Below are 23655 nucleotides of genomic sequence, written 5' to 3' on the forward strand. Positions count from 1 at the left end.
GGGGTCGACGGCGGGACAGAGGGGAATGAAGCCCAATGAGGACGTTAGTGGCACCAGAGGAGCGGAGTATCCGGGCTGAGATGGAGAAGAAGAGAAGGGAGGTGAGGTAGGAGGGAGCAAGGTGATGGAGATCTGATTATAATTTAGAATTTCGAATTAATTCTGTGTCTCAGCATAGAATAAGCACTTAATACCTATTCATTCAATCATATTTATTAAGCATTTACTCTTGGAAAGTACAATTCAGCAAGTGAGATGAATGTTTAATGAGTGCAATGTATGTATCAGAGAACTTGGAGAAAGTCTACAGGAGCCCAAGAAAAGTTTTTTCTGCCTACCAGGAGCTTCCACTCATATTGAACGTTTTAAACTTTTGGTATGCTTTAAATTGTAAAATCATTTACCATTCTAAAGGATGGTATTTGTTTTTAAGTGGTACTTGTTAAATGTTTACTATGTGCCAGTCACTGTATTATATCCTGGGGTAGATACAAGATAATCAGGTTGGACTCGGTCCCTGACCTCTATGAGGCTCACAGTCTAAGTAAGAGGGAGGAGTATTTAATCTTCATTTTACAGATGCAGAAACTGAGGCACAGAGAAGTGAAGTGACTTGCCCAAGGTCACACAGTAGACAAGCGTCAGAGCCGAGATTAGAATAAGAACAACAACAATAACAATGATAATAGTATTTGTTAAGCACTTACCATGTGACAAGCACTGTTCCAAGCACTGGGGTAAATATAAGGTAATCAGGTCGGACACGATCCCTGTCCCACATGGGGCTCACATTCTTAATCCCCATTTTCCAGATGAGGTAACTGAGCCCAGAGAAGTGAAGTGACTTCTCCAAGGTCACACAGCATTCATTCATTCAGTGGCATTTATCGAGTACGTACTGTGTGCAGAGCACCGGACTATGCGCTTGGAATGCCCTCTTTTCCCCCATTTCCCTCTGCCCCTCCCCTTCTCCTGTCCCATCCCCTCAGCACCGTATTAGTCCGCTCAACCGTATATATTTTCATTACCTTATTTATTTTGTTAATGAAATGTACATCGCCTTGATTCCATTTATTTGCTATTGTTTTAATGAGATGTTCATCCCCTCGATTCTATTTGTTGCTATTGTTCTTGTCTGTCCGTCTCCCCCGATTAGACCGTAAGCCCGTCAAAGGGCAGGGACTGTCTCTGTTAACCATTTGTACATTCCAAGCGCTTAGTACAGTGCTCTGCACATAGTAAGCGCTCAATAAATACTATTGAATGAATGAAAAGATAGAGACAATCCCTGCCCAACAACGGGCTCACAGTCTTAAAGGGGGAGACAGACAACAAAACAAAAGAAGTAGTCAGGCATCAATACCATCAAGACAAATAGAATCATAGATACATACACATCATTAATAAAATGGCAGAATGGGATCAGAACCCAGCTCCTCTGACTCCCAGGTCTGAGCTTTTTCCACTAGGCCACGCAGCTTCCCCTGCTTATCTGAAAATTAGGATCCCCTTTGGTTCAGAGCAACGCTACATTACGTGACTAGAGAAGGCAGAGCAATAAAGAGTCAGATGAGGGTGAATACTACTTTAAGACACACTGATTCCCCCTTTCCTAGAGTGAAGTATTTCTGTAACAGAGCAGACAGATATGAGTCATGCTGGGTTTCCAAAACTCCCGGGAGCTATCCAAAGTCTAATAAACACTGTTTTGCTGCAATCCACCAAGGCCTTTCTCTTCTTTTGTTACATTTCATTTTACTTAATTTTATTGGGCATCCTCTGAGATCCCAATCACTTTCTTGGTTGATGCATTATAGGTACTATTAAACTGTGTCTACCTAAATTAGATTCATTCAATAGTATTTATTGAGCGCTTACTATATGCAGAGCACTGTACTAAGCACTTGGAATGGACAAATCGGCAAGAGAGACAGTTTCTGCTCTCTGACGGGCTTACAGTCTAATCGGGGATGATCTTGCAGTATGGGAAGGAGCACACAATAAATTTTCTTAAAATACTGCGCTCAATAAATACGATGGAATGAATGAACCTCTCTTAAAAGAATTCTGTAGAGGCAATCACAAGAAGCGGAGAAGCTCTCCCCGTGCCTTTTCCTCTGCTCCTCCTCCTCTCATCGCCCTACTCCCTCCCTCTGCTCTCCCCCCTTCCCCACCCCACAACACTTGTGCATATTTGTACATATTTATTAGTCTTTTAATTTTATTAATGATGTGTATGCATCTATAATTCCATTTATCCATTCTGATGCTGCTGATGCCTGTCTACTTGTTTTGTCTTGTTGTCTGTCTTCCCCTTCTAGACTGTCAGCCTGTTGGGTAGGGATTGTCTCTATCTGTTGACAAATTGTACTTTCCCAGCACTTAGTACAGTGCTCTGCACACAGTAAGCGCTCAATAAATACAATCGAATGAATGAATGAAGCAGCGTGGCCTAGTGGCCTGAGAGTCAGAAAGACCTGCGTTCTAGTCCCGGCTCTGCCACGGTCTGCTGTGTGACCTTGATTGAGTCGCTTCTTTTCTCTGTGCCTCAGTTACTTCATCTGTAAAATGGGGATTAAGAGTGTGAGCCCCATGTGGGATGTAAACTGTCCCAAAGCTGATTATCTCATATCTAACCCATTGCTTAGAAAGTGCCTGCCACATAGTAAGCCCTTAAATGCCACAGAAAGGGCACACATCCAAGTACAAATTCACATACCCGGGGCCAGTTTTCATGGAAATTAAAAACGATTCTTGTTTCCCCAGTATATCCCCGAACCAAATGTCCCCTGATGACACGATGGTTTCCAGTTTTATTTTTGAGAGGTGAAACTGCCGAGGTTATGACTAAAGCAGCCCTTGTTTCCTAGAGGTAGAAATAAATATTCCTCCGCCAGCCCAGCCCGCAGACTCCCCTCCTCTAGTGCCAGCTTCCTCACTGGGCCCCGATCTCGTCTGTCACGTCACCGACCCCTTTCCCGCTTTCTCCCCCTACCCTGGAACTCCCTCCCCTTCCACATAGGCCAAACCACCGCTCTCTCCACCTTCAAACCTTACTAAGTTCACACCTCCTCCAAGAGGCCTTCCCCGATGAAGCCCTCTTTTCCCCGGCTCGCTCTCGCTTCTGCGTCGTCGTTGCGCTTCAATCTTCGGACCTTTGGTAATCGCCCCAACCCCACAGCACCTATGTATGTATCTTTAAATTCTATATTATAAATTATTTATTCATATTCACGTCCATCTCCTCCTCTAGACTGTAGGCTCATTAAGAGCAGGGAACGTGTCTGCTAATCCTGTTGTACTGTACTCTCCCAAGCAGCTAGTACAGTGCTCTGCAAAAAGGAAGAGCTCAATAAATAGAACTGATTGATTGATTGATTGATTGAAATAGGGAAGGAAAGCCATGTCTGGGTTTTCTTCCACTACAGGTGCAATGACTCCATCCATTAAGCTTTTTCCATTCAAGTGTAAGCGCCTTGAGTCAGTCAGTCAGTTGTATTTACTGAGCACTTACTGTGTGCGGAGCACGTACTGAGCGCTTGGGAGAGTATATTAAAATGACAAACAGACACATTCCCCGCCCACAATGAGCTTACGGTCTAGATGGCTTGTTTTGTACTTGCCAAGAACTTAGTCCAGTGCGCTGCACCCGGGAGGTGCTCAGTACACCCAATTATTATTACCACCCCCCACCAGCCCCGCCACTACTTTAAAACAAAGGGATCATCATCCTAGACTGAATAGCCAGTTGCGGTCGATGGAAGATGGACGATGACCAATTTTTTCCCTTCTGTAACGTTTACGCTTTGCTTGCTACAACAGAATCCCTTCCACATCCCTGATTAGGCCCGCCAGCTTTCTGAAGACGTGAAATTTCAACAAAGGCGAATATTAGTCAAGCAAAATATGGAGATGATACTATGACTGTGCTTCAGAGCGGTGATGACTGAAAACAAGGTGGGTGAAGAATGCTTTTACTATAAACAGAAAATCTGAGGAGGAATTTAATGGATGAGGTGGTTGGATGTGGTCTTTAGCGATAGAGCATCTTTAAATGTGCTTTATTTTTGAGTTTCACTCATTTTCTTCTCTTCTTTCACCTCACGTTACCACTATTGGTAAAGAAAGGATGAAAGAAATCAGTTTACCATTCCTTCAATGACCTCATTATGGACAGGGAACGTTTCTGCTGATCCTGTTGTACTGTACTCTCCCGAGCGTTTAGTACAGTGCTCTACCAATAGGAAGAGCTCAATAAATACAATTGACTGATTGATTGATTGAATTAGGGAAGGAAAGCCATGTCTGGGTTTTCTTCCAATATAGGAGCAATGACTCCATCCAACAAGCTGGCCTAGGAGTCAAAAGGTCATGAGTTCTAATACCGGCTCCTCCACGTGCCTGTTGTGTGACCTTGGGCCAGTCACTTCAATTCTCTGTGCCTCAGTCTCCTCATCTGTCCAATGGGGATTGAGACTGTGAGCCTCATGTGGGACAAGGACTGTGTCCAACCCAATTTTCTTGTATTCACCCCAGCGTTTAGTACAATACCTGTCACATATAGTAAGCGCTTAACAAATACCATCATTATTATCATCATTATTATCATTACTGTACTCTCCCAAGCACTTAGAACAGTGCTCTGCACATAGTAGGCACTCAGTATAAATACCCCTGATGATCATGATCTAAGTATCATGTCTGTACAAGGCAAATGAAAAAGCTAAAACTAAATGGACCCAAGAAATTGATTTTCATTCAAAGGCCTGGTATCTCTATGTAAGCTCGTTATAGAAGGGGAACATGTCTCTTAATTTCTCTTGAAATCTTACTCTCCCAAGAGCTTATAACAGTGATGATGATGATGATGTTGGTATTTGTTAAGCGCTTACTATGTGCAGAGCACTGTTCTAAGCGCTGGGGTAGACACAGGGGAATCAGGTTGTCCCATGTGGGGCTCACAGTCTTAATCCCCATTTTACAGATGAGGTAACTGAGGCACAGAGAAGAGAAGTAACTTGCCCACAGTCACACAGCTGACAAGTGGCGGAGCCGGGATTCGAACCCATGACCTCTGACTCCAAAGCCCGTGCTCTTTCCACTGAACAGTGCTCGGCACATAGTCAGCACTCGATAAATACCACTGACTGACTGATTGTTTCTAACCTAGTGAGCAGTGTGAACGAATGAATCAATCAGTGGTATTTTTTGAGCTCTTTGTATGCAGAGCACTGTAGTGAGCGCTCGGGGAAGTACAATACGATGGAGTGGATCGGTGCGATCCCTGGCCACGGAGAAGTCAGTCGATATGCAAGTAGAACATTTACATTTTGCATTAACCCAGTTCCCTCTGATCCACGGAAGGTCGGTTTAAAGGAAAGAAGACAACGGGCCTGGGTTACGAGGGATGGGTCTCCTGCTGATCAATCGACACCATTTGGTGAGCTCCTCTTTGTGGAGAACCTCTTCAGGGAAAGCTTGGCAGAGTAGAGGTGGAAGACATGATGACCGCCTTACGTCCCCATCTGTAATTTATTTCTATTAATGTCTGTCTCCCCTCTCAGAACGGCACCTGGAGAGTTGCCAGTCCTCTACCAGTCTCGGCTACAGGAGGGAGAGTTGAAGCAGAGGCCTGTCCGTTCCATTCCTAGCTTGGCCGGAGGGTAGCGAGCGGCAGGCCATCGGCTACAAGTCAAAACCCCCCTGTGCTGGGCAGCAGCGGCAGGGGAGAGAATTGAGGATGGAGACTCAAGTTTACTTTGCGGAAGGAGGCCATGGTAAACCACTTTGGATTTTGACCAGGAAAACGCTCTGGATCCACCACCAGAACGATGACAGATGGAGAGTGGGGCAATCTGGGAGAGATGCGTCCATGACATCGCTATGGGTCGGAGACGACTCGACGGCATGAGAAAATGTCTGTCTCCACTGTCTAGACCGTCAGTTCATTGTGGGCAGGGAATGAGTCTGTTCTACTGTTATATTACACTCTCCCAAGCACTTAATACAGTGTTCTGCACCCAGTAAGGGCTCAGTGAGTACAACTGACAGACTGAGTGCTCTCAAGGAGTTTACATGCCCTCAAGGATTTTACAAACTGGTGGATCCAGTAATGCACAGGGTTGACAGCTATTATCTGAGCCTGCTGGGAGCCTCGCATTCATTCATTCAATAGTATTTAATAATAATGTTGGTATTTGTTAAGCGCTTACTAGGTGCCGAGCACCGTTCTAAGCGCTGGGGGAGATACAGGGTCATCAGGTTGTCCCATGTGAGGCTCACAGTTAATCTCCATTTTACAGATGAGGTAACTGAGGCACAGAGAAGTGAAGTGACTCGCCCACAGTCACACAGCTGACAAGTGGCAGAGCCGGGATTCAAACCCATGACCTCTGACTCCCAAGCCCGGGCTCTTTCCACTGAGCCACGCTGCTTCCCTGAGTCTAGAGGATTTGTGCCGCACGGACGATAGGAGATACCAATATAAACCCTGGAATGCGGGTAGTTCGGAGTGCTTTTCAATAACATTGGGAATATTTTGAACACCTGTTTAATAATCTTTGTAATTCTGGGTTTAAAGTCTTCCCAGTCATACTCTCTTTTGCACTGCAAACATGATGTCCTATTAGCCCAGAACTGTGCTAGGAAGTTGGCTCTAATGAAAAAATCAACATGAGGAGAAAATGTGGGTTAAATATTGGGGGGTAAAACAGTATTTATTTCCCAAAGATGTCACATTCACATAATGCCAGTTGTGAACAATAGAAGATCTCTGCTCATTATGTCAAAGCACAAGACATAGGAATACTTTATAATTACCATACCCCTTTGCTGCTACTGGAATATCTCACAGTGACTAACTATATCTTCTACTCTAGAGAATAAAATCCATTCCATTAGTAAAGAATTTGGCATCGAGACTTGGCCTTGAGCAGAATAGGTATTTCCACTAATGGATTTTTAAATGAAATGACGGTACAATTCAACTCTATCAATAAACAAGGTGTATAAGGATTTGAAGAATCTTACAAAGCTAATCTTGTATTTCTGAAGCTTCTGTGTGTTTTACAGATTAACCGAGCAGGGAACGGGCCTTCCAACTCTATTGTCTGGTAATAATAATAATAATGTTGGTATTTGTTAAGCACTTACTATGTGCAGAGCACTGTTCTAAGCGCTGAGATAGATACAGGGTCATCAGGTTGTCCTACGTGAGGTTCTGTAATGCCCATTTTACAGATGCGGGAACTGAGGCACAAAGAAGTTAAGTGACTTGCCCACAGTCACACAGCTGACAAGTGGCAGAGCCGGCATTCGAACCCATGACCTCTGACTCCCAAGCCCGGGCTCTTTCCACTGAGCCCCGCTGGTAATAATAATGTTGGTATCTGTTAAGCGCTTACTATGTGCAGAGCACTGTTCTAAGCGGTGGGGTAGATACAGGGTACTCAGGTTGTCCCACGTGAGGCTCACAGTCTTCATCCCCATTTTACAGATGAGGTAACTGAGGCACAGAGAAGTGAAGTGACTTGCCCACAGTCACACAGCTGACAAGTGGCAGAGCAGGGATTCGAATCTATGACCTCTGACTCCCAAGCCCGGGCTCTTTCCACTGAGCCACGCTGGTACTCTCCCAAGCACTTAGTACAATGCTCTGCACACAGTAAGCACTCAATAAATACCACGCAGTGAAATCCCAAGCTCTTAGTACAATGCTTTGCACACAGTAAACGCTCAATAAATACCATGGATTGAAATACCACTTGCTCCTCGAAGACGCAAATCCGTCTTGGGGTGTTTCACGAGTTTAAACACCTGCTTCTCCAACTAAGCCTCTCTGGACTGACATTCGTTCATTCAGTCATACTTATTGAGCACTCGTTGTGTGCAAAACACCATACTAAGCGCTTGGGAGAGTACAATAGAACAATAAACAGACACATTCCCTGCCCACCACAAGCTTACAGGCAGACTTTAACATTAGTAAATCAACAAATTACAGATCTGTAACTTACATCTCTGACAATACAGAAACTGTCAGCTCCGTTGTGGGCGGGGACTGTTTCTGATCATTGTTATATCGTCCTCTCCCAAGATCTTAGTACAGTGCTCTGCCCTCAATAAGCGCTCAGTAAATATGATTGATTGATTGATTCTCCATTCACTCTCCCGTGAGAGGTTTTGCACCAGGGCACTGAGTTAAGGGCTTTCCGGGCCTGGCAGATGCTGCCACTCTTTCAAAATCCAGCCTCTCCCCAATTCCCCATGGGCAGGGAATGTGTCTGTTACGCCGCCTCCCAAGTGCTTAGTACAGTGCCCTGTGGACAGTAAGCTCTCACTGAATAGGCTGGATCGATCGACCGATCCATCGATCGCCGGACGGTTGGATCGGCGGTCCTCCTTCCCCCGACGGTGGTCCCCGCCGGGACCGGGCGGCTGGGCCTGACCCGGACCACTGGTCCGCGACCTGAGCCGTGGGGTGAATGGGGGGCAAAATGTAGTTGTAGGGTGCTGCCCCGGGGGAAGGAGGACTGCCCTTTCCCCTACACCCCTCTGCCTCAAGGATGGGAGGAAACAGCACAACCGTGGGGCTCTTTCTGCACCGAATGCGGCTTCTCTTTGTCTGGGCGGATGGACGGACGGACGGATGAACAGATGGATGGACGGATGGATGGATGGATGGACGGACGGACGGATGGATGGATGGATGGATGGATGGATGGATGGATGGATGGATGGGTGGACGGGCCTTCAGCCCGGTACTGCTTAACTCTTGGCTGTCCGATCCCTCCCTGTTCCCCTCTCCCCTCTCCCCCCTCCCCAAGACATGCTCTCTGTCCTGGGGTCGCTCATTGCTGTATCCCGCCCCCCAACACACACACACCCATCCCTTCTCTCCGGCCCCTCCCACTGGCCTCCTGCCTTGGGGGGCTCTTCTGCTGGTGGGAGGGGGATGGGAGGAGGAGGAGGAGGAGGAGGAGGGGAAGGGAGCCGTAGGACCCCTGCGCTTGGTGGAGCTCCCCTCCCCCTCCCTCTTTTGTTCTGTTCCATCAGTCCCCGTCCATCCTCTCCCCTCCCCCTGCCCAGCTTTGGGCGAGGCCCGGGAGAGGGTGGGGGGGTGCTCCGGGGGTCCTCAGGCCTCGCCCAGACCGCTGGAGAGGGCGCGACGCGGGGGAGGGGCGCCTCGGGCCTCTTCCAAAGCCCCCTCCCCATCTCCAGTCCTTCCATTCCGCCCAGTCTCTGCTTCATTGTCTCTGGGCACCCCCCACGCCACCCCCGATTGGGGGCCGGGGGCCGGGGGCGGGGGGAGGGCAAGTCCCTGGAAGCCCCTTCCCCAGTCAGCTGCGAGCCCAGAAAATGCTCCCGCCGCCATGACCGCGCTCCACAACCCCGCCCTATCCTCCATTCCCTCTCCCATCCCCCAGCCACCTGCCTCCATCTCCCCCCCGCCCCAGCCCAGCCCAGCCAACCATCCACACGTCCCCCAACCCCCATCCATCCCCCTCCCCATCCTCACAAACCCCTCACCCACCCACCCACCCACCCATCCTTCCATCCATCCACCTACCCACCCATCCATCCACCCCTCCATCCATCCACCTACCCACCCATCCATCCATCCATCCTTCCATCTATCCATCCATCCACCCACCCATCCAACCATTCATCAGTCCGTCCGTCCGTCCGTCCATCCCTCCATCCACCCAGTCATCCCTTCCTCCCTCCCTCCCTCCCTCCCTCCTCAGCGCACCGCCCGGGGGCATTATGCGTGGCGGGGGTCCCTGTGTCCGGGCCCCCGGGCCGGCCTTACCGTGATGTGAGGAATGCTCTTCTTGCCCTGATAAGACATGATGGGTTCCCCTCCTCCTCCTCCTCCTCCTCCTCCGCTTTCCCGTCGGTCGGGCGGGCTCCGGGGCGCACCCCTCCTCCCTCCGCCGGGCCCCCCGCCCCGAAAAGGAGAAGGGTCTGGAAAAAGATGCGCGCCGGGGGCAGGAGCCCAAGTTTGGGCGGGAGAGCGCTGGGCCAGCTGCCCCCTTTTTTTTCGGCTGCAATAAAAGCGGGGCCGGGTGTTCCCGGAGCAGGGGGAGGGGGCCGGGGGGCGGGGGGCGAGGGGGGCGTGGAGCCCTGGCCCAGCCCAGCGCAACCCAGGAAGCGCTTCCTTTCCAAGGGTCCCCCTCCTTCTCTCCCTCTTTTCCAAGGGTCGCCCCTCCTTCTCTCTCTCGTTCCCAAGGATCCCCTCCTCCTCTCCCTCCTTTCCAAGGGTCCCCTCCTTCTCTTCCTCTTTTCCAAGCCCCCCGCCCTTCTCTCCCTCCTTTCCGAGGGCCTTCCTTTTACTCTCCCTCTTTTCCAAGGGCCCCCTCCTTCTCTCCCTCTTTTGCAAGTGTCGCCCCTCCTTCCCTCCTTCTTTTCCAAGGGTTCCCCCTCCTTATCTCCCTCTTTTCCGAGGGTTCCCCCCTACTCTCCCTCTTTTCCAATGGCCCGCCCTCCTTCTCTCCCTCTTTTCCAAGGGTTCCCCCCTCCTTCCTTCCCTCCTTTCCAAGGGCCCCCCTACTTCTCTCCCTCTTTTCCTAGGGCCTCCCTCCTCTCCCTCTTTTCCAAGGGCCCCCCTCCTCTCCCTCTTTTCCAAGGGCCCTCCTCCTTCTCTCCCTCTTTTCCAAGGGTCCCCTCCTTCTGTCCATCTTTTCCAAGGGCCCTCCTCCTTCTCTCCCTCCTTTCTAAGGGTCCCCCTCCTTCTCTCCCTGGCTCGCCCCCTCCCCTGGAACCCCCCTCCGGCCTGGGATCTGCGGGGGTAGGGGAGGGAGCGACCTCGGCAGGGGTTTGCCTTTCCACCTCTGTACCCACGTTGGGAGGATCTGGCGGGACCGGTTCCTCCCTCCCCGACCGGACCCCCGGGGTGGCTTCTGCAGGGGAGGTGGGCAGGGGAGGGGATGAATGGGGGTCGGCTGGGGGTTGGGGGGGCTGCATCCAGCCACCCCCCTTCACCCCTCCCGTTGACGCCCCGGTCGTGGGACCCAAGCGTCCCTTCTTAGGGGCCACCGCGGAGGGGTCCAGGGGCAGTTGGCCATTGTTTGCTGCCGTTCCAGGGAAGGCCGGGATGGATGGAGGGGGAGGGAATTGGAGGAGAAAGGAGGAGGAAGGAAGAGGAGAAAGAAGGAGGAGGAGAAAGAAGGAGGAAGGAGGAGGAGGGCTGGGAAGAGAAGATGTTTATTGTTTTGATGTGTATGTATCTATGACTCTATTCATTTCTATCCATCCCTGTTTACTTGAGTTGATGTCGGACTCGCCCCTCTCCTAGACTGTGAGCCCAGTGTGGACAGGGAATGTCTCTCTTGATTGCTGAATTGTACTTTCCGAGCACTTAGTCCAGCGCACTGCACACAGTAAGCGCTCAATAAGTACGACTGAGTGAGTGGATGAATGAATGAAAGGAGGGGGCTGATTCTCGGCCTCGTCTCCGCTGGGAATGGGAGCGCTCCGTGCCCTGCTCACATCCTACAGAGTTGCGCCCTCTGGTCTGCAGATTCGGCCCCGACCCCTTCTCCCACCCTTAAAATAATAATAATAATCCCCCTTTTACAGATGAGGTCACTGAGGTACAGAACAGTGAAATAATAATAATTATGGTATTTGTTAAGCACTTACTATAGGCCAAGAACTGTTCTAAGCGCTGGGAGAGATACAAGGTCATCAGGATTTCCCACGTGGGGCTCACGGTCTTAATCCCCTTTTTCCAGATGAGGGAACTGAGACAGAGAAAAGTGAAATAATAATAATGGTATTTGTTAAGCGCTTATTATGTGCCAGGGACTGTTCTAAGCGCTGGGACCGATACAAGGTCATCAGGTTGTCCCACGTGGGGCTCACAGTCTCAATCCTCATTTTACAGATGAGGGAACTGAGGCACAGAGAAATAAAGTGACAGGCTCAGAATCACACCATTGAAAGTGGCAGAGCGGGGATTAGAACCCACGACCTCTGATTCCCAAGATCACGCAGCAGACAGATGGCAGAGCTGAGATTAAAATACTACTACTAATAATAATGGTATTTGTTAAGAGCTTACCTATGTGCCAAGCAGTGTTCTAAGCGCTAGGGTAGATACAAGGTCATCAGGTTGTCCCACATGGAGCTCACAGTCTTAAGCCCCATTTTACAGGTGAGGTAACTGAGACACAGAGAAGTTAAGTGGCCTGACCGAAGTCACACAGCAGACAAGTGGCAGAGGCGGCATTAGAACACGAGACCTCCTGAGTCCCAGGCCCAGGCTCTGTTCATGGAGCCATTTCCGCCTCATCTCCCCCCGCCCCCCGACTCAGACACCTGGGAACCCACACATATTTCTCCCCCGACCCCACCGCGGCCCCCCGGGACTGGTCGGAAGCCAGGAGTCCCCAACCGGCCTAATGTCTAGATTGAGCTCGTCCTGGGCAGGGATTGTCTCTCTTTACTGCTGTATTATCCTCTCCCAAGCGTTTAGTACAGTGCTCTGCACACAGTAAGCACTCAATAAATATGATTGACTGAGCACGATAGCCTGGCGGGGCAGGAAACCGAGTCTCAACCGCAAGCCCCCTGGGAGTCAGTGTCCAACCCTCCCTTCCCGCACCCGTCTCTGTTCCCATAATAATAATAATAATAATAAAAATAAGAATAATGGTGGTATTTAAGTACCAAGCACTGTACTAAACATTGGGGTGGAGGCAAGCAAACCACTCTCCCACCCTTATTTCCCCGTGGCCATCTCCGTTCCTAGAATAATAATAATGATAATAGTAATTGTGGCATTTAAGTGCCAAGCACCGTGCCAAGCACTGGGGTGGAGGCAAGCAAACCACTCTTCCACCGGTTCTTCCCCGCGGCCGGCCGTCTTCCGAGAATAATAATAATGATATTAATAATTGTGGCATTTAGGTGTCAGGCACTGTGCTAAGCGCCGGGGTGGAGGCAAGCAAATCAGGTCGGACACAGTCCCTGCTCCACATTCATTCATTCAATCGTATTTATTGAGCGCTTACTGTGTGCAGAGCACTGTACTAAGCGCTTGGAATATGTACAATTTGGCAACAGATAGAGACAATCCCTGCCCAATAACGGTCTCAGGGGCTCCCAGCGCTGTTCTAAACGCTGAGGTAGATACAAGCTAAGCAGGTGGTCTCACCTGGGGCTCTCACACTCTTCAACCCCATTTTCCAGATGAGGGAACTGAGGCACAGAGAAGTGAAGGGACTTGCCCCAAATCGGACAGCGGAGAAGCGTTGGAGCTGGGATTCGAGGCCCTGGAGGCCCTGGAGGCCGCAGCCATAAAATCCTGCCCACTGCAGGGGAGGCGGTCAGTAAAGTCATTCAATCGGACTTAGCACGTTAGTCCTTCATTCTATCATATTTATTGAGCGCTTACGTGTGCAGAGCACTGTACTAAGCACTTGGAAAGTACAAGTCAGCAAGAAATAGAGACAACTCAACAACAATTGGGTGCAGAGCACTGTACTGAGCGCTTGGAAAGTCGAAGTCGGCAACAGAGACAACTCGGCAACAGCTGTGTGCAGAGCACTGTACTGAACGCTTGGAAAGTAGAAGTCGGCAACAGAGACAACTCGGCAACAGCTGTGTGCAGAGCACTGTACTGAACGCTTGGCAAGTACAAGTCGGCAACAGAGACAACTCGGCAACAGCTGTGTGCAGAGCACTGTACTAAGCGCTTGGAAAGTACAATTCATCAATCAAGAGAGACAATCCCGGCCCAGAAAGGGCTCAGGGTCTAGAAGGATGCCAGAATCGGCTACCACCGGGCCAACGAGGGACTGCATCCGACCTGATGACCTTCTTATCCTCCCCAGCTCTTAGAACAATGCTTGGCACAATGCGCTTCCCAAATAAGAGGTGCCCTCAGCCTGACGCTGGCCTTTCCAGGAAACAAACAAAAAACAACTTCGAAGCCTTATTGAAGGCCCACCTCCTCCCAGAGGCCTTCCCTGACTAGGCCTCTCCCTCCTCCACCCCCTAAAGCAGTCGTGTCCAGATCTGTCGTTTATTGATTTCTAGTCATGTCGGCCTCCCCCTCGATGTGGGAGAGGGATGTGTCCGTTTAGGGTTGCACGGCACTCTCCCAAGCGCTCAGTACAGTGCCCTGCGCACAGTAATCGCTCAATAAGTAGGCTCGACTGACCCAGTGGGTTTTGGCCAGGGATTCGGACTGGGGACGACCTCAACCCGCGCCCTCCCACCCGTGAACCCCCCCTCCACTCCAAGGGAGACCCCCGCCCCCCGCTTCCCCCACCTCCATCTCCTGGACCCCCCCGCCCCTCCACGGTCAACGAGGCCACCGCAGACTCCCCGAGGGCGGGGAGCGGCTCTTTCGCACCGCGTCGTCCTCTCCCGAGCGCTCAGTACAGTGCCCTGTCCACAGTAGGTGCTCAATAAATACTACGGCTGGATGGATGGATGGAACTCCTCTGATCTCGCCTGAAGCGTCACACTTGTCTGTTCTCTGGACCGGACCCTTTGGGGGAGGGGAGGGGGGTCGTTGGCCTGGAGGGGACCCCCTCCCCTGCCCAGCCCCCCCAGGTGACCCGCAAGGACCGGCCGGCTGCGCATGTCAGGCCGGGTGGGGGGAGGGGAGGGGCTTTCTTCCCCCCAATTCGTCTGCAACGTTGGGGTTGGGGGGGCTCTCCTCGTCCCCTCCCAGGTGACCCACAGGGACGGGTCGGTTGAGCATCTCACGCCGGGGTCGGGGGGTGGGGGGCCTCCCTTCCCCAAATTCTTCTGCAAGGTTTGGGGGTGGGGGGTCCCCCCTGCTCCTTGCCCCCTCCCCCCCCCCCAGCTTCCCAGGTGACCCGCAAGGACCGGTCGGCTGAGCCTCTCCCGCCGGGGGGGGGGGGTGTTCGGTGCGGGGGGGTCTCATTCCCCAAATTGGTCTGCAAAGGTGGGGGGGAGGGTCCCCCCCTCGTCCCCTCCCTCCTGTCTCCCCTCCCCCCACCCAGGCCCCCAGGTGACCTGCAAGGACCGGTCGTCTGAGCATCTCACGACGGGTTGGGGGGGGGGTCTTTCTTCCCCAAATCCTTCTGCAAGGAGGGTGGGGGGGGGTCCCTCCTCCTCTCCCCCCTCCTAGCCCCCCCCAGATGGCCCACAAGGACCAGTCGGCTGAGCATCTCACGCCGGGTTGGGGGGGGGGGGGGGAGGGTCTTTCTTCCCCAAATTCTCTTGCGAGGTTGGGGGTGGGGGGGACCCTCCTCTCTCCCTCCACCCCCCCCCCCCCCAGCCCCCAGGTGACCCGCAAGGACCGGTCGGTTGAGCATCTCACGCCGGGGGCGGGGGGTGGTGGTCTCCCTTCCCCCAAATTCTTCTGCAAGGTTTGGGGGTGGGGGGCTTCCCCCTTCTCCCTCCCCCAGCCCCCCAGGTGACCCGCAAGGACCGGTAGGTTGAGCATCTCACACCGGGGGGGGGGGGTATCCCTTCCCCAAATTCTTCTGCAAGGTTTGGGGGTGGGGGGGTCCCCCTCTTCCTTGCCCCTCCCCCCCCCCAGCCCCCCAGGTGACCCGCAAGGACCGGTCGGCTGAGCCTCTCACGCTAGGGGGGTGGGGGGGGGGGTTTCTCCTTTCCCCCAATTCCTCTGCAAGGTGGGTGGGGGTCCCCACTCGCCCCCCGCCCCCCACCCCGAAGCTTTACCTTGCCATTGTGGTGTTGGTGCAGCGGGTCCTTCCCGGCCGGGCGGCGGCCGTCGAGGTCCGGGGGGTCTGTCCCGGGCCCGTCCGGGAGGGAGGCGGGGGTCCCGGGGGTGGCAGGGGAGGCGGGGGTCCCGGGGGTCCCGGGGGTCCCGGGGGTCCGCGCCCCCTTCCTGCCCACGCTGTAGGCGGCGAAGTCGATGGTTTTGTTCTCGTAGGCGCCTTCCACCGAGGCGAACATGCCGCCCTGCTTCTGGCGGGGGGTCTGCGACCACCGCCCCGGGCGGGCCAGGTACACCGGGACCACCTCCTCCGGCCCCGGCCCCCTCCCACGCCTCTGCCCCTCGCCCATGGCCCCGAGGACCGACGCCTCCACCCGCACGACCCGGGAGCACTGTGGATGGGCGGGAGGGAGCACCCGGGGAAGGAGGAGCACCGTGGAAGGGCGGGAAGGGGCACCCCGGGCAGGAGGAGCACTATGGATGAGCTGGAGGGAGCTCCCGGAGAAAGAGGAGCACTGTCGAAGGGCGGGAGGTGAGCAGCCGGGGAAGGAGGAGCACTATGGATAAGCGGGAGGGAGCTCCCGGAGAAGGAGGAGCACTGCGGGACGGTGGGGGGGGGGGGGGAGCACGGTGGGAGGAGCACGGAGGAGGGAGAGGGGATGCGGCGGTGCTGCGGGAGGCGGGGAGAGGGGCAACGGAGCCCCGAAGGGGTTGGAGAAGACCCCCCGACCCTAGCCCCCAGCCCCCCGGAGGAAAGAAGCTCGCCCCCCAAGTGATGCACAAAGGGAGAAGGGAGTGAGCAGGGCCTGGAGGGGGTCCGGAGTCCCCACCAAACTGGCCGAGAAGCCCCTCTCCCGGGAGAGAGGCCCCTTCCCGGTCCTTCCCGGCCCTTCCCGGTCCTTCCCGGTCCTTCCCGGTCCGTCCCGGTCCTTTCTGGTCCTCCCCGGTCCTTCCCGCCGCGGGGGCTTCTGGGCTTTTCCTCCTTTGGCCAAACGCGGTCGGTTTCCACCGAAGGGCCTTTTTATTTCATCCTTTTTTTCCCTCCCTTTCCTTTCAGTCCGGAGGGCCGGATCCCTCCCTCCCCGACGCCCCCCGACCCAATAAAGCTCCTTCTTCGTCCCGGGCGCCCCCGCGGCAGCTGGAGTGGGGGGGGGGGGAAGGGAGGGGGAGTTTTGGGGGGGCGGGGCGAAGGCGGGCGGCGGGGGGAGGTGGGCTCCTGACACGGAAGTAATCGCCTAGGGAGCCCCCTCCCCATCCCCTCTCCCCACCCCCCCTCCATCAGGCCGGCATCTCTCCAGCCGCCCCCTCCCCCGGGGAAGGAAGCTGCAGAGCTTTCCCTTCTGCAGCTGAGAAGCCCCCTCCCCCATCCCTCCATCCCTCCTTCCCTCCCTTTCTCCATCCATCCATCCATCCATCCATCCATCCATCCATCCATCCATCCATCCATCCATCCATCCATCCATCCATTCCTGCGCGCAGAGCACTAGACTAAGCGCTTAGGAGAGTGCACTGCAACAATAAACGGACAAATTCCTTGCCCACAAGGAGCTGGCACCAAAATTCCGTGGGAATTTTTTGCTCTGCACTTTAGAAGCCTCCTCCTCGACACCCCTCCAGCCGTGGGAGTTTTGCTCTGTTGCTTAGAAGCCCCCTCCCCACCCACACCTCCCTCCACCCTAGGGAGTTTTCCTCTGCACCTTAGACCTCCTTCCCCACCCCCCAACCCTAGGGAGTTTACCTCTGCACCACAGAAGCCCCCTCCTCACCCCCAATTTAGGGAGTTTTCCTCTGCATCTTAGAAGCCCCCTCCCCACTCCCCTCGGGAGTTTCTCTCTGCACCACAGAAGCCCCCCACTACCAGAGGTGATTTTCCTCTGTACCTTAGAAGCCCCCTGCCCCACCGCCCCTCACTCATCCATGCACCCATTCATTCTATAGTATTTACTGAGGACTTACTACGCGCAGAGCACTGTACTAAGCACTTAGTGCGCAAGGACAATAAACGGACGCATCCCTTCTAGCCCGTGAGCCCGTCGTTGGGTAGGGACGGTCTCTATCCGTTGCCAAATTGTACTTTCCAAGCGCCTAGTACAGCGCTTTTCACACAATAAGCGCTCAATAAATCAGCTCGGCTCAGTGGAAAGAGCCCGGGCTTCGGAGTCAGAGGTCACGAGTTCGACTCCCGGCTCTGCCACTTGTCAGCTGTGTGACTGTGGGTGAGTCACTTCACTTCTCTGGGCCTCAGTGATCTCATCTGGAAAATGGGGATTACCTGCGAGTCTCTCGTGGGACGACCTGATGACCCTGTATCTCCCCCAGCGTTTAGAACAGTGCTCTGCACATAGTAAGCGCTTAACAAATACCAACATTATTATTATTATTATTAAATAGAATCGAATGAATGAATTCCCTGCCACAACGAGCTGACACCCCTCCACCCGGGAGTTTTTCTCTGATGCTTAGAAGCCCCCTTCCCACCCACACCCCCCTCCACCCTAGGGAGTTTTCCGCTGCATCTTAGAAGGCCCCTCCACACCCCCCCCGCCCTAGGGAGTTTTCCTCTGCACTTTAGAAGCCCCCTCCCCACTCCAGGGAGTTTTCTTCTGCCCCATAGAAGCCCTCCACAACCAAAGGTAGTTTTCTTCTGCACATTAAAAGCCCCCTCCCCACCCTCGACCCCAAGAAGTTTTTTTCTGCACCATAGAAACCCACCACCACTAAAGGTAGTTTTCCTCTGCACCTCAGAAGCCCCCTCCCCACCTCCAGACCCCAGGGAGTTTTCCTCTGCACCACAGAAGCCCTCCACTACCGAAAGTAGATTTTTTCTGCACCTTAGAAGCCCCCTCCCCACCTCCGGACCCCAGGGAGTTTTCTGCTGCACCATAGAAGCCCACCACTACCAAAAGTAGTTTTTCTCTGCACCTTAGAAGCCCCCCACCCCAGAGAGTTTTCTTCTGCAGTATAGAAACCCTCCACTATCAAAGGAAGTTTCTTTTGCACTTTAGTAGCCCCCTCCCCACCCTAAGGAGTTTAGCTCGCATGGTGTACTAGATAGAGCACGGTCCTGAGGGTCAGAAGGTCATGGATTCTAATTCTGACTCCACCACTTGCCCGCTGTTTGACCTCAGGCAAGTCAACTCTTCCGCGCCTCAGTTCTCTCGACTGTAAAATGGGGATTAAGACCGTGAGCTCCATGTGGGACCGGGACTGTCCAACCTGATTAGTTTGTATCTACCCCAGCGCTCAGGACAGTGTTTGACACCTAGTCAGCAGCGTGGCTCAGTGGAAAGAGCACGGGCTTGGGAGTCGGAGGTCATGGATTCGAATCCCCGCTCTGCCACTTGTCAGCTGTGTGACTGTGGGTAAGTCACTTAACTTCTCTGTGCCTCAGTTACCTCAACTGTAAAATGAGGATTAACTCTGATTCCCCTGTATCTACCCCAGCGCTTAGAACAGTGCTCTGCACATAGTAAGCGCTTAACAAATACCAACATTATTATTATCTCTGCCCCATAGAAGCCCACCTCTACCGAAGGTAGTTTTCTTCTGCACCTTAGAAGCCCCCTCCCCACCTCCACTCCCACCCTAGGGAGTTTTCCTCTGCACCGTAGAAGCCCCTCACTATTGTTGGTAATTTTCCTCTGCGCCAGAGAAGCCCACCACCAAACCCTAAGGCATTTTCAAAGAAGCAGCGTGGCTTAGTGGCAAGATCACGGTCTTGGGAGTCAGAGGTAGTGGGTTCGAATCCCAGATCTGCCACTTGTCAGCTGTGTGACTTTGAGCAAGTCACTTCACTTCTCTGTGCCTCGGTTACCTCGCTGGTAAAATGGGGATGAAGACTGTGAGTCCCATGTGGGACAACCTGATATCCTTGTATCTACCTCAGCGCTTAGAACAGTGCTTGGCACATAGTAAGCGTTTAACAAATGTCATTATTATTGGAGAAGCCGCGTGACTCGGTGGAAAGAGCACAGGCTTGGGAGTCAGAGGGCGTGGGTTCTAATCCCACTTGTCAGCTGTGTGACGTTGGGCAAGTCACTTAAAATCTCTGTGCCTCAGTTACCTCATCTGCAAAATGGGAATTAAGACTGATAACCTCATAGCCTTGTATCTCCCCCAGTGCTTAGAACAGTGCCTGGCACATAGTAAGCACTTAAATACCATTATTAATATTATTATTTTCCTTCAGCAATTTGGAAGCATAGCTTCCCTCCTCCTCCTCTCCAGGGAGATTCCCCCCGAACTCCTCCTCTTAGAGGTCACCCACTCCCCACCCACAACACCCCCTCTTTCCTCCCTCTCACACCTTACGGGCTGCAGAGAGGGTGAGTCGACAAGGCCTTCGTTTAGCAAGGTAGACTAGGGAGGGACGGTGGGCAACTCGGTGCATTTCCTATGCCATTAACCTCCCCCCTCCTGCCCCAACAAACAAAAAAATTATTATGTTTTTAAACTGTTTTTACGAGATGTTCTTCCCCTCGACTCTATTTACTGCCATCGTTCTCGTCTGTCCGTCTCCCCCGATGAGACCGTAAGCCCGTCAAACGGCAGGGACTGTCTCTATCTGTTGCCGACTTGTTCATTCCAAGCGCTTAGTACAGTGCTCTGCACATAGTTAGCGCTCAATAAATGCTATTGAATGAATGAAAAAAAAAATAATGTTGGTATTTGTTAAGCGCTTACTATGTGCAGAGCACTGTTCTAAGCGCTGGGGTAGATACAGGGAAATCAGGTTGTCCCACCTGAGGCTCACAGTTAATCCCCATTTTACAGATGAGGTAACTGTGGCACAGAGAAGTCAAGTGACTTGCCCACAGTCACACAGCTGACAGGTGGCGGAGCCGGGAGTCGAACCCATGACCTCTGACTCCGAAGCCCAGGCTCTTTCCACTGAGCCACGCTGCTTCCCAAAATGCATGTTGCATGTTGGCAAAACCCCAAAGAGAGAAGCAGCACGGCCTAGCGGCTAGGGCACAGGCCTGGGAGTCAGAGGGTCATGGGTTCTAATCCCGGCTCCACCACTTGTCTGCTGTGGGACCTTGAGCAAGTCCCTTTGCTCCTCTGGGCCTCGGTTCCCTCATCCGTAAAACGGGGATTGAGAGTGTGAGCCCCATGGGGGACAGGGACTGTGTCCAAGCCGATTTGCTTGTCTCCACTCCAACGCTTATTATATACAGTGCCTGGCACACAGTAAGCGCTTAACCTAGTTATCATTATTATTAAATGAGATTTGCACCAGGATGCAATTTTCAATTACAGAAAAGTCAGCTTTACCACAGTGGTGCTGAATGGATACGTTGTGGGTAGGGAATGTGTCGGTTTACTGTTACACTGCATTCATTCAATAGTATTTATTGAGCGCTTACTATATGCAGAGCACTGTACTAAGCGCTTGGAATGTACAAATCGGTAACAGATAGAGACGGTCCCTGCCCTTTGACGGGCTTACGGTCTAATCGGGGGAGACGGAAAGACAAAAACAATAGCAATAAATAGAATCAAGGGGATGAACCTCTCATTAAAACAATAGCAGATAAATAGAATCAAGGTGATGTATATCTCATTCCAAACGCTCAGTACAGTGCTCTGTACTCAGTAAGCGCTCGATAAATTCCATTGAGTGAATGAGTGAGTGGTGAATTTTGATGTATTAGAGTAGCAGCGTGGCTCAGTGGCAAGAGCCGGGGCTTGGGAGTCAGAGATCATGGTTACGAATCCCGGCTCTGCCACTTGTCAGCTGTGTGACTGTGGGCGAGTCGCTTCACTTCTCTGGGCCTCAGTTACCTCATCTGTAAAATGGGGATGAAGACCGGGAGCCCCACGTGGACAACCTGATTACCCTGTAACTACCCCAGCGCTTAGAGCAGTGCTCTGCACATAGTAAGCGCTTAACAAATACCAACATTATTATACCAACATTACTATGTATTTCGAATCTTAAGTTTTTAACTTTTCACTTTTGTCTACCTTGGGCAGTCACCCCAAGGAAAGTTTCCCTTTCCCAGAAAGATATACATATTTGGATCTTTTTATTCTAACGCATAGATCGGAAACTGCCTACGTTTCTATTCAGTAATAAATTTGGTCACTAAACTACAGAAACCAAAGTTGATTTTAATAAACTGTGGTTATAAGATCAGACAGGAGGAAGAGAGGAAAATAACTGAAACATAAACAGCATAGCCTAGTGGAAAGAATATAGAACTGGGAGTCAGGCATTCTAGACTGTGAGCCCGTTGTGGGCAGGGATCGTCTCTATTTATTGCCGAATTGTACTTCCCAAGCGCTAGTACAGTGCTCGGCACACAGTGAGCGCTCAATAAATACGATTGAATGAATGAGTCAGGACACCTGAGTTCCAGCTTACTCGGTGACCTTGGGCATGGTCAATTATCTGCTCGTTTGATCATATTTATTGAGTACTGTGAGCAGAGCATTGTACTCTCAAGGCCTGAGTCTTTTTTCTACGGAATTTGTTTAGCTCTTACTATGCGCCAGGCACTGTCCTAAATGCTGGGCTAGATATAAGCTAATCAGGTTAGACACAGTCTATTTCCCACATGGAACTCACAGTTTTAATCCCCATTTTACAGATGAGGGAACTGAGGAACTGAGGAACAGAGAAGTGATGTGACCTGCCTGAGGTGCCACTGTAGACAAGTGACAGAGCCGGGATTAGAACCCAGGCCCTTCTGTCTCCCAGGACCAGGATTAGTACAGGGCGTTGCAAACAGTCAGCACTCAATAAGTATGACTGATTGAATGAATAAAATAATGAATATTGAGTGCTTGGATGTGTCTTTTACGTTGCTCTTTGGGTTCTAATCCCTGCTCCGCCACTTGTCTGCTGTGTGACCTTGGGCAAGTCACTTAACTTCTCTGGGTCTCATTTCCCTCATCTGTAAAATGGCGATTAAGACTGTGAGCCCCACGTGGAACAATCTGATTACCTTCTATCTACTCTAATGCTTAGAACAGTGCTTGGCACATAGTAAGTGCTTAACAAATACCATTATTATTATTACCAAGCTCTTAGCACTGTGCTCTGCATACAATAAGCACTCAATAAATCCTACTATGTGCGGAGCTCTGTACCAAGCACTTGGGAGAATACAGAACAACAGAATAAGCAGACACGTTCCCTGCCTACAACAAGTTGACAGTCTAGAGGGGAAGACAGATATTAATATGAAGCAGCACGTTATATGTATTCTTCAGATACAAAGGACAGCTATATAGTAGTCGTAGTTATAGTATTTATTAGGTGCTTATTTTATGCTGAGCACTGAACTAAGTGGAGGGAAAGAGATGGGATACAGATACAGATGGGAATTAGTTAGGAACCTTGTCCCTCAAGGGGCTTCACAATCTAGGAATAGTTGTAGTAGTAGAAAAATATTTCCTGAGCACCCTCTGAATACAAGGCGCTGCATTAATAATAATAATGTTGGTATTTGTTAAGCGCTTACTAGGTGCCGAGCACTGTTCTAAGCGCTGGGGGAGATACAGCGTAATCAGGTTGTCCCACGTGGGGCTCACACACTTTTAATCCCTATTTTACAGATGAGGGAACTGCGGCCCAGAGAAGTGAAGTGACTTGCCCACAGTCACACAGCTGACAAGTGGCAGAGCCGGGAGTCGAACTCATGACCTCTGAGCCCGAAGCCCAGGCTCTTTCCACTGAGCCACGCTGCGGGACCTACAAACCAAAAGAGTGACATGTTCCTTGTCCACAGACTGGAGACCTTAGAAGGAGAAATATATCTGAGGGCAGGGAAAGATGTCTGCCAACTCTGTTCTACTGTACCCTGTCGATAACCTCCTCACCGGACCTCGTTCTTCCCTGTCCCGCCGTCGACCCCTGGCCCACGTCCTACCTCTGGCCTGGAACGCCCTCCCTCCTCACAGCTGCCAAACTAGCTCTCTTCCCCCCTGCAATGCCCTACCGAGAGCTCACCTCCTCCAGGAGGCCTTCCCAGACTGAGGCCTCC

General features: G+C 52.1%; 1 protein-coding gene across 2 annotated transcripts in view; it reads right to left on the reverse strand.

The window, feature by feature from the left end:
- The window catches only part of CRMP1 (collapsin response mediator protein 1), a 101704-nt gene extending 85423 nt beyond the window's left edge, over nucleotides 1–16281 (reverse strand). Inside the window, exon 1 of one of the 2 annotated variants that reach the window (XM_029063968.1) lies at nucleotides 15667–16281. In XM_029063968.1, coding sequence (XP_028919801.1) covers nucleotides 15667–16014 — 348 coding nt within the window. In that variant the 5' untranslated portion in view covers nucleotides 16015–16281. Of the gene's footprint in view, nucleotides 1–9811; nucleotides 10061–15666 lie in introns of those variants that run through there. The other variant, XM_029063969.1, reaches the window with a different exon arrangement.
- Nucleotides 16282–23655: the final 7374 nt, after the last annotated feature.

This window comes from Ornithorhynchus anatinus, chromosome 4 (genome assembly GCF_004115215.2).
Source record: "Ornithorhynchus anatinus isolate Pmale09 chromosome 4, mOrnAna1.pri.v4, whole genome shotgun sequence".
Lineage (NCBI taxonomy): Eukaryota > Metazoa > Chordata > Mammalia > Monotremata > Ornithorhynchidae > Ornithorhynchus > Ornithorhynchus anatinus.